Raw genomic sequence first — 11,750 nt, 5'->3', positions numbered from 1 at the left:
GATCCTTGGGAGCAGTGCAACAAATTACACCAGCAGCCCACAGGCTTCTCTGATTTGTGACAGGGACTAACCCAGTACTGCTGCATTGGGCTGGTTTTTACATTTTCAGATTATAAGTCTGAGACTCCAGCGACCACTGCTGTGAAGTTTAACACAAATAAATACCCTGTTGTTGTGCCAAAACACGCTGTTCATTTGGGGTGCTGCAGATGATACATAATTAGTATAATTCCCAGCATTTCAGAGGTAGCGTTGGCTGAGATTAGCAAGACCAACTTAATAAAGCACTATGATAATGCATATTCACTGGGAGGGGGAAAAATAATCAAATGAAAAAAGACAAAATCAGCAGGGAAAGAAAATTTATTTCCAAGCATCTATGAGAATGCTACAAACAATAGAGACTAAAACTCAAGGCATTTAAAACTATTAAAAAATGTAGTTGACAATGTCCTTCATAAAAATTAAACATAAAAATGTAGAAAATGCAGTTATTAATTCTAAAACGTGCTCAAAAGTGAAATAAACCCAGACAGCATCAATGACGATGGAGTCCTACAAATTACATTTTTTTTTGCTTTATTTCAATTTGTTAATTTGTAAATTGATACTAATTTCATTTTTTAAGGTTTATTTAAATTTATAATGGAGAAATGTGCAAATCTAGCAAAATATTCTTTGGATTATAAACAGAGAAAAATCAACAACCAAAGAAATTTGAATCAAGTTAATAATAAACTATAGAACTATATAGAATGCATACAGCTATAGTAAAGTGAAATATTACAATAAACATTGTAGAGCAAATCTTTTGATTTAGCAAACCCTGCCTTATAAAACATAGGGATATAATGGGACAAGTGAATATGTTATGAATATAGAGCTGAAACAACATTCATAATTTTAACAAGTTAAATTTTTATCTAACTACATATACGGAGGTCTTCAGAAGAGCAATACACCAACAAATCAGGTTTCCTCTGAGATCAAGCAGTTTGGTATCTGACTGCAAATTAAGGAGAGAGTCTGTAAAATGAATGATAGAAAAATGTATATCCTTTCCATTTGTTGTCTCTTCCTATATTGCAGCTGCTGATCTCTGACTGTATAGCAAACTCCATTAAGTTTAGCAAAAGTACAGCTGTACACAGATGCTGAAATGTTGGTGCACAGAACATATCCCCTGCTCATTCTGAACTAATATAAAAAAGTTATAGATCATTTTCCGATTAAAAACATACATTACGAAGAACAACTCTGAAAGCACTCTGTATTTCTGCCATCACAAATTAAAATGTCTTCCTATCAGTAGACGATGCTATTCTACTGCAGTAAGTGAAAAAAAAAAAAAGAATCAAAAGATGAAAAAAAGTGCCAGAATCTTAATTACTACTCAAGCAAGGTAATTGTCAGGTAGAACAGTCTTTAGGGAACTTACAGCTAAACTGGGTCAGATTTAAGTCTCTAGAACCCACAGAAGCTTAGCACAGATACGGAAATTCACAAGCGTGGAGTAAATTGTAAGTACAGAGTACTCCTGTCCACTTACAAAGTCATTTCTGAAACCTCTGGATTTTCTAAGATATAAGATAAATGCATATTACATGGGAAATACTGAAAAGTATTACACTTAATTTAATCCAGAAAACACAGTCGTATTACATGAAGATTATTACTGTGTTCTGGGAGCAGCCACAAAGCTGTAGATAGAGAGGGTACAAAATGTTCACCAGACATTACATTTTTTTTTAATCTAAAAAACATTTTTAAAATGTACTTGATTTTTAAATAATCACTTAACAAGGCAACAAACCAACTACAAACACATAATAAATAAGGCTATTAAAAGGTCACAATTGTAGTAAATTAGTCAGAACTATAAATGGGACATTAGAAACACTATGTTTTTTTTTATATGCTTAATAACCGGAACAAGAATTAAAAAAGAATCCATTTATTTCAAAGTCTGCTTCTTATATTGAAGCACATATTAAAGCAACAGTACAATGTTCATAAAATATAAGTGTGATGCTTTAACATTTCTTACATGTCAGAATACTGATATTTGTATGTATACTAAAATAAGAATTTTTAAATTGTACAAATAGATACATTAAAAATGACATAGAAATAGGGCGCCTCCCACTGCAACAAGACAAGAGTTTTTATATCTGGCACATATTAGTTCAAGATGAAAGTATAAGCAAAAAGATTTACAAGAATCAGCAGTAACAAGTTTGATGCTCAAGAGACATAATAATTGTACATTGTACTGTACATACATCATACGAGTTTAAGCTGGCTGAATATTATATATTTCAAGTTTAAAAATGCACTACCATATAGAGTGTCCATAGTTTAAGGCGAAATTACAGCTCACAACTGTTATCTTTTCTAATGTGTGGAAGCTTCTTTGACATAAAAGAATTAGCTGTTCATAATACATAAAATATTCCCCATATTTGTAAGTTTGCATTTAGCATTTTCCTTCATTTAAATATTTTGTGTTTTGTAAGTGGATTTTTTCCACTAGTGAAGTTGGCAGCCAACTTCTACATATGCCTTTTGTAGGAAAAGGTACTTCACAGTATTTACCACTTCTATGTCCTTTATCAAAGCAATCCTCTCTGTCAGACTTAAATGTTTAAATGAGACTTTTCTTGATTTTTAAAAAAATACCTGCTTACATTTCTTCTGGATTCATCACATCATCGAACACAGTTCTTAAGGCCAAATCTTAAGCTTTCTTGTTAAGAATCATCATCAAAAGTGTCTTTGGAACCATACAAGTCTGCAAGTTTCTTAAATCGAGGTCCCCAGTTTTGTAGATAGTCGTAGTCCAAATCTGAATCTGTTGTCGCTGACTCTAAGGAGCTAAGTGAACCAGCCACTGAGCCTCTTCCTTCATAGCCATAGATCTGAATAGAGTCGTAAGGAGGAGCAGTTGGATCATTATCAGCCTCTTGTATTCTTGTGTTGATGAAATCATCCACATCAACGCTATTGGGAGCTGGCCGAAGCCCTGGTCTTGGCATATACTGATACTCAGGTTTTATATCTTTACGAGGAATAAATCCATTGATGCCATCAGGGTTCTGCAAAGTAGCTATGTCAAAAGCTTCAGTATCTTCCTCTCCTCCACCTTCATCATCATAAGTAATAATGTTCTCTCGCACATCTTCTTCTTCAAAAACAATTAGAGGTTCTTTTTTCTGCCTTTTCAGTGTTACAAACAACACTACAATGACTAGGAAAAAAAAAAAGTTAGATTGCACTCTAAAACTGTAGCTCATTTATAAATATATTAATGTATTCACTGAAACCTCAGCTTTTGTGCTGCAGGTCAGCACGTGTTTTTGCTAATATCTGCATTTTTAGCATACCTAGCTAGGCAAAAACATTTGTGTTTGCATACAAAATTGAACGTGCTGATTTGAGGTTTTTTGTTTGGGCTGAGTGCTATTGCTTTTACTAATTGCTCAATACTGCAAAGCTAATTCAAAAAAAGTGGGCTACCAGTGTTACATGGACAGTGACACTGCCTTGGAGCAGCCCAACCAGGTGTACATCTGCAACAAAACAAAGATGAATATCTACTCACTCCCATATGCCCAAAGCTTAATTCCATGTTTCAATTCCATGCAAATAGAATTTTTGTTAAGCAACACCTCAAAATACATGCCTCTGTTGTTGTGTTCCTTCTCACTTCAAACTTCTATAAGATAACTTAAAATACATAAGAAAAAAAGACTATAAATTGCTTTAGGCAAATTAAAAGGTCTTATATAAATATTTTCAAATCATCAGGAAATGCTTTACAGCACTTTCTTAAAAACAGGTCTTCCTATTTGTCTTAGACACAAGAAGAGTCAGAGGGAAATAGCTGGCAGGAGCCATTAATCCTGACTGACCTCAAAAAGGAACTTGTCATCCAGGGAAGGTCACAAAACTTAAAACTGTATGTCATGACCTCCTTTAAGCAGTGTCCCCAGTATGATATCAGGTGACAAAAGGACATTCTCTGAGCACACCTAGACAAATTCACTGATGTTTGCTATTGCAGTTATCAAATATTGCATTTCAGCCAGTGAGAGTAGTACCTCCTATAAAAATAAAAGCTAAGAAATTAAGATTCATTTACTCATCTTGAAGGTAAAGGCAAAGCTAATTTCTTTAACACAAACAAATATAGAAGGGTAATAAGTAAAGAACTTTTTTTACCTAATAAAATTACAATGCAAGCAAGAATGGCAATTAAAGCTCCAGTGCTTAATCCAGCATTGAGGATGTAGGCTTCAGCATTACAGGAAAGCAAGGAGCCATTACTGTCACAACCGCAGACACGAATGGTGAGAGTATTGGTGCTGCTCATAGGAGGGAGTCCACCATCACTTATTACAATAGGAAGAAGATATAAATCTTGCTTTTGGCGACTAAATCCTTCACGTCTAACAAGAACACTTGCTGTGTTATCTGTTTAAAGAAGAAAGTCATAATTTTTACACATTCTCATCATAATATTGCAAAAAAAAATATAAAAATCTTGCTACAATGGTTATGAATTTTCAGATGCCTTAGTATTATTTGTACAATAAACCAGCACACAGTATCCCCTTCTTAACAACCCAAGAGCAATTACAGTACTGCTTTTCCTTGATTCCACACCACACTCAATTTTAATTATTTTAAGGTGATGAGGGTAACATAAGGACCACAAAAAATCTGTTAGTACCTCCTTTTAGCACCCCCTAACTTTCTGGGAGATACAGTATCTCATCAGCTACTGGGACTTGGTACTGCTGTTTGAGCTGGTTTTACTCTCCAGAATTAAGCCTCCAGTTAAGGGAAAAAAAACCACCTCCCTGATTTATTGTTCTCGATGTCAGACCTACAGGAATAGAAGTCAGAAATCTTTACCAAAATGGCTTTTGTTAATGAGACTTCCACTAAAATTAAAGCCAACATTTGCTGTCTATTAGCAGATTTGAACCTCTGTGTTGACCTGTTTCAGTAAGAAATACTAGAGCTTGCGGTGTTTTATCAGAACCTGTTTTTACCATAATTCACAAAGTCAGAATTCAGAGAGCTTGATCACACATGCACAGTATGTGTGGGCACATTTTAAATTGTATAGATATAACAAAGAGATAAAATATTGTTGTAACACTATTTCCAGTTTTTCTCAAGGACCGGTTGCCTGTCATGGGCCTCCTGTCACAGGGGATGGAAACTGAGCTGCCACCTTAGCACAGAAGGTCATTTTGGACAGTCCTGCACATTTCCTGGGGCAAAAGTGTTTGAAAGGGAAGTGTGTGACATGAAACACTAGGATGAGATGGCCAGGAGTGCTTCCTGCTCCCAGCCACGCCAGACAAAGACTAGGAAACGTGGACAGCTTTTCTCTGTGTTCCTTGCTTCTCAGTTCTCAAACTGAACCAAAGTTTATACAATTGTAAACATCCTGAAGTAAATAAAATGAAACAATAATATCCGTGGCTTTCAGACCTTCAAAAACTAGTTTTGGATGAGGATTTACTTCACACAACCTTTCCTGTTTTGTCATGTTCTTTATTTTTCACTATAGAGCGGAAAAAAAAAAAAAGGGTTCTTTTATCTACTAAGGGAGGGCTGTTCACCTCCTATGGTACAATTGTACTATTGCCTTGGGGTTCTGCAGAAGATTAATCATTTTCCTGTTGAACAGTCAGCATAAATTCCAGAATTTAATAATGAAAATCATAAAACCTCTCTTAATGATCTAATCACTGCGATTTCCATGAAAGTTTGTGAATAAATTACACCAAAAGAGAAGTACTCTGTCTTTATATTAACTACCCTTGCAGGCAGTATCCCGATGTAGGATGAGGTCTGAAACTGTCCCTAGATTTGGTGGACCCACATCAATATATGGGATGAGAAGGATATTTGCACTAGGGTCCTACTTGTCTGATATTTTTACTAGTAACTTCTGCAGATCACACCAGAAACAGTGAAATCCATTTAGGACTGCTCTAGATAGGATCTGCTTGTTATATGCCAAATAAATCAATCTCCCCATATCTACACCTCTCCTGCCAGGACCACCACACTGGATGCCTGGTGTGGTTATTACCACAGCATGACAACTGCAGTCTTTCTGATACTGAAGTCTCACAAAAATAACATATGGATAGCAAATAGCTTGCTAACTTCTCCTTTACTTAATATTTATATTTGCTAAGGACAGAGAATCTGATACTTAATTATTTATTACTTCTGGGTTTTGGAGGTGCCCTTCATCTCTTTTTAGAATCTTTCTAATCTCCTAAATACTTACAGGCAACATTTGCCCAGCTAGGTTTTGTGACACAATTTTTTAAAGAACTTTGGTAATAATAGTATCTGTGTGATGAGAGTTTTATTTTAGGACTTTAAATTAAGGGGCTCACAGCAATTTGATATAAACAAGAAATGTAACATCTAATATCAATTAACCTATCAACTAGCACTTGGATTAATATATATTGATATAAAATACAACTATTCCACAGAATTCTCTAAAGTGTATTTAATACTTCTTTTCCTCAATATAAGAACAAAGACCTACTCTATTAAATGAAAGATTACAATAAGATAGATTACTCTTGTGGCAAAAAAACCCAACATTAACAGTTGGTTAAGCTGCAACTGCCTAAAGTCTGCAAAGGCGATATGGAAGGAAACACAGGTGATATCATATATTAGTATACTTAGTCTGTTGGCTATGCATTTTTATTATAACATATTCTATTTTTCTGAAATGTTGGCAGTTTAAATAGTATTCCTAACTAGAAATAAGAAAAAGACAGCAACTTATTCAGTTATTATACAGACTGGCCAATTCCATTGCAGTTAACTACATCACACTAAGGCTGAATTTGATCCAGTGGTTGATCTATCTGGTTTAACTTTAAACAATTTCTAGTTTAATATAAGTTTTTTTAAAAGAAAAGCCAATCAACATGCCTAGCTAAAGTCTGAAGTTGCTACAATATATCAACTCTAAAGGGTCATTTTTTTAAACTTTTTTTTTCTGTTTACATTCGTTTCTCATCTTCAAAAGAAACATAATATCCATAAGGAGAAAAAAACCTCCTTTACATAGATAAAAGATAACTTATAATCCTAGCTAATATTCTCATCGTTCCTTTTTCATTATTTTCAAGTCCCAGGAGTATAACTATAATCCAGGTATAATGGCATTTTTTAAGCAAAGAAACAAGTTAAATGTCAATACCAGCTTATAACTATTACTTAACACATAGGGGAGCTACTTGACTGACAGTGTTAACAAACACAATGGGGGTTAACACAAGATGGAAGGATGAAAATAGCCTTTTCAACACAATCCAGAGAAATATACGTGCTCTGTTTTTTCCAGCTTTTGTTGTCTGGGATATTCAATATCCAGAAGTGCTGCAAGTGTAGGTTACCTTTGCTCTCCATAAAATCTTAATAATTAGAAGTTAATATTGCATTACTTAATGGTGACCTCTATAGTGATCTTCCTGACCTTTGATTTTATATTTTTCTCTGGTGATTTTATTGACGGTTTTCTGATTTTTCCTCTATATACAGCAAATTTATCTTGGCTTTTTTGTCTGTATTGTTAACAATATATTTTTTAACAAATATATATTTGTTGACAAATACATACTGTGTAAGTAGGCTTCTAGATTAAAGACACTTACTGCAGTGTGAACATTATTCACCTACATCAGAGCGTGAATGCTGATTCTAAGAAATCTAAACCATTAGAGAGGTGCAACTGTCTCAAATCATTACCAGGCACTAGCAATTTCTGTGAATAACCCATGGCAAACTCCTGTAACAGTATTGTTAATATATTTCAAAATGTCTTGATTAAAAGGTCTGGAATTGAGAAGAAAGTTTCTGTTAAAAAAGCAGATTTTAGTTTCTGATTTAGTGGACTCAATTCCAGTCTTTGTAAAGCACTATCTTGTGTATTTGAAAACATCACTACACCTTGCTTTTGCCACTGCAGTGTAATTTGTCCTTGTGCAGCATGGCAAAGCAAGGTGGCTGCAATCCTCCCAGCAACACTGGCTATGTGCCAGACCTTCATGCAAGGTGAGCAAGCCCAAGTAAAGGGCATTTCAGTTTAGGACAGAGCAGGATTAAAAGCAGGAGACCCATTTGCTAAAAATCCATCTCTCTCCTGTGAAGTGTCTGGAGCCTCTAAAGCTCTTTTGAAGCCCTGGCTTCAATGGAAGCAAAATTGAACAGAGCCTAGGCAAACACAATGCTGCTTATTTGTGTGGTATAATGTAAGTAAACAGCACAAAAGTAATTCAGTGTTTTATCACAGCATGTGATAAGCCATTATCTCATGTTTTCTATGGAAGATAACCTCAGCTGAAAAACTTGGTAACACAGTAGGCTATTAATAGGATGTAGAATGTGATTACATTTTTTGAATTACTGCAATATGTGATTACTTTTATGAGTTGGTAGAAAAAAAACTCTATCAAATGATAATTATAGGACTGTATTCATTTTAAAGTTCTGCAATAGACCCAAACATTGGCGTTTTCATTAACTGTTCTCCACAGTTAATAAAGCCATTTTTCTTTGAAACTAGCAATTCCCTCTGAAAACAATGGCATGGTGTATACAGACTACTCAGATTTACAGCTAAAGGAAACTCCAAAGTTGAAATGGTCATGTAAGTTATTTGATTTGAAAATGGTAACAGTCTAAGAGAATGTTTTTTTTTTATATATATGGAACTACATAGAATTTTAATTTTTTAATTTTCTCTCTACCATAACTTACCTAACTCCCCCCTCCCCTCAGAAATAGTTATACTAACAACATAATTGCACTGAGGACTGTACAAAAATGAGGAAAAGAATGAAAATTGATGGATATCATTATACTAGTCATTTCCCAAACACAAAATTATACAGTATTCAGCACTTAAATATTGTCTCATTGAAACTGACTTTTGCAGTATTGTCAGGTGCAGCCACTACACTTAACGGTAATCATAATTTCAATTGCAAAACATTTTTATGTTTTGTAATAGAACATTTTTATGTTTTGCAATTGGACATTTTATGTTTTATTCTTGTATCATTAAAAAAAAGAATTAATTTGCTGCACAAGGAAACAAAGAATTAGTGGAATTGGCTGGAGCCAGGAACCATAATACCATTTGTCTGTGTCTCCATCAGAGCATCTCAATTCTGACCTATGCTTTCTTTGTTAGATTCTAAAATCTAATCTGCTTTTAGTTTGAGAAGGTGACCCCAAATTTCTTTTAAAGAGAAATTAGCCTCAGGATCTCAAGCAAAGTATGTATTTTAATTTACTTATCTTTAAAAATAAAGTCATTTTTTTTTAAGTTGTGGTTTACTACTTTAAAGAGAATAAATGTACCCCCTCCACTGCACTCATTATGAATTGCCGGCATATGTATGAGTGTCAAGCACCAGGCAACAGCATTACTTTGATCCTTTAAGAGTAACAGGAATTTTGTTTGGGAACTCCAACGACGGTTGCCCTCACTTCAGAGCCTGACAGAGATATAAAGTATGCCACAACATAACACTCAAGAGAGACAAGTTTTTATTGAAGTCACGTATCTGGATTATGCTGCCTTTTGTACTTCTGGCAATCTAGAAAAAAATCATTTGGATTCATTATTTAAACCAGTTTAACTGAGTTTCACTTTTCAAGAAAAGATCAAATGTCTTTCAAACACTAAAACTTGGTAATTAAAACCAATTTCTTAGAAGGTGAAGCAGATTTTTCCCTGTACAGGAAAATGACAAATTAACATTGAATGAGAATATCCAATTGATTACCATAAAATAAATATAATAAATATGTATAATTGCTGAACCTGACTTTTTTGTTTGTTTGTTTGTTTTTGTTTACCCTTCTCTGGCTTCCTCAACCTCTAGCAAGTTTGGTTTACTGATGCTTTTAAGCTAGATGATCAGGTTTTGATGTTCACCTATGCCTGGACATTTTTGCCTACAAATTTCTAATAGCTTAAAAGCAATCTGAGTGCAAGGCTATCTCAAGTATCTCATGAGCAGAAAACTGACAAAAAGATCATGATACCTATATCTGGGTAGGTTTCAGACCAGACATCCACATTTATATGTCCTACAAAAGATTGGCGTGGCATTGTGGTTTAAGCACAGGCTCACCACTCCCCTTCCTTCCCCACCTCCCCTTCCCCCCGTCGGCTCCCAGAAGGATGGGGAGGAGAATCGAAAAAATGTAACTCCCACAGCTTGAGATAAGAACAGTCCAGTAACTAAGGTATAACACAAATCACTGCTGCTGCCACCAATAATAATAATGGTAATGGAAACAACAAGGGAAGAGAATACAATACCACCCGCCGATATCAAGCCTGACAGAGCAGTGAGCCAGTCTTTCCGGGTAACTCCCAGTTACATACCAGGCATGATGTCTTGTGCTATGGAATACCTCTTTGGTCAGTTTGGGTCAGGTGTCCTGTCTCTGTTTCCTCCCAGCTTCCCCTTCTCCCTGGCAGATCATGAGGCTCACAAAGTCCTTGGTCAGACTAAATATTTGAGCAGTAACTAAAACCATCGGTGTTATCAGCGCTGTTCCCAGGCTGAAAGTCAAAACCACAGCACTGCACCGGCTACTAAGGAGAAAAATGACTGCTACTGCTGAACCCAGGACAAGTGGCAATGATAATATTCCATTTGGAACTCTGTTCATGTCTTTTGTGATCCATAATTTACAAAAAGTAACACGCAGACTAAGGTGAACAAATGTAAGCAACCTAACAATTTATTCTGACTCAGATAATTTTAGCTTAACAAGGAAGTTTTCCCTAAGTTGAGGAGCTATGCAAATTACATTTAACGAATGTTTCTGTCAACGTTTTTAACCTGCTTCCTGGGATATAAAATGGGAGTGATTTTTCATGTAGGGCATTATTATGTAATTTAAAATACGTATTCAAGAAAATGAGAGTGAGTTAAAAAGCATTACATTACTTCAAGAACATCCTTGTATTTCAGCTGTACGCTTTCTGCCTCCCTCCACTAAATCTATGGAAAAGAGGCACTGTCAAAGCTAATGAAAATGCTGTTGCATGACATTACATTGGTTATTAGTTTTACTTTGCCTGTTTTTTGGACTCTAGCATAAAAGGAATCTTCACACAAACCTCTGTTATCTCTGAGTGTAAAATTTGGGTTATGAATAATTTCAGGCGGTAAACTGAAGATAAATCTTGGTCCATTGGCTGAGTCATCCTTGTCATCAGCACTGATTGTAATAAATTGCTGTAAAAGAAAAGTACTCTGTAAACAAATAGCTCCTTCTCTGGGTACATCACATATAGAGAGCATTCTGAGATATCTCTCGAATACAAACTACTTTGAAATAGCAGAAACCCCAAAAATATCTCAACAAATATATACAGTTATAAACACAGGTCAGATTCAAAACTAACAAACAGGCAAATTTTATTTCCTATTACATTTAAACAACACAGAATTATAAATTTAAAAGTATATTTGTATATGAATTCTTATATACAAATATGTGCTGATGATAACTTAATAGACTAAATAAAATTCTGCAGAAAAATCAGCAGCTCAGAGGGAGTTAAACACAATGTCCTTTTCAAACTGGTACAGTAACTGCAGAAGTGTAGACAATGAGTAGAATCATATTTCTGTGTGATACTAACACCTCTTTCTCACAGATCATTC

At 34.9% G+C, this 11,750-nt stretch overlaps 1 protein-coding gene across 3 annotated transcripts in view; it reads right to left on the bottom strand.

The window, feature by feature from the left end:
• Positions 1-345: 345 nt before the first annotated feature.
• The window catches only part of CDH11 (cadherin 11), an 87,056-nt gene continuing 75,651 nt past the window's right edge, over positions 346-11,750 (bottom strand). For all 3 annotated transcript variants that reach the window (XM_061372368.1, XM_061372367.1, XM_061372369.1), the window contains 3 exons: positions 11,201-11,318; positions 4,222-4,473; positions 346-3,247 (listed from right to left, as the gene is read on the bottom strand). In XM_061372368.1, coding sequence (XP_061228352.1) covers positions 2,751-3,247; positions 4,222-4,473; positions 11,201-11,318 — 867 coding nt within the window. In that variant the 3' untranslated portion in view covers positions 346-2,750. The remainder of the gene's footprint in view (positions 3,248-4,221; positions 4,474-11,200; positions 11,319-11,750) is intronic.

This window comes from Neopsephotus bourkii, unplaced genomic scaffold (genome assembly GCF_033783945.1).
Source record: "Neopsephotus bourkii isolate Nb327-2 ecotype Australia unplaced genomic scaffold, CSIRO-AGI_Nbou_v1 NB_1607, whole genome shotgun sequence".
Classification (NCBI taxonomy): domain Eukaryota; kingdom Metazoa; phylum Chordata; class Aves; order Psittaciformes; family Psittacidae; genus Neopsephotus; species Neopsephotus bourkii.
This window is presented reverse-complemented; position numbering and strand designations above follow the sequence as displayed.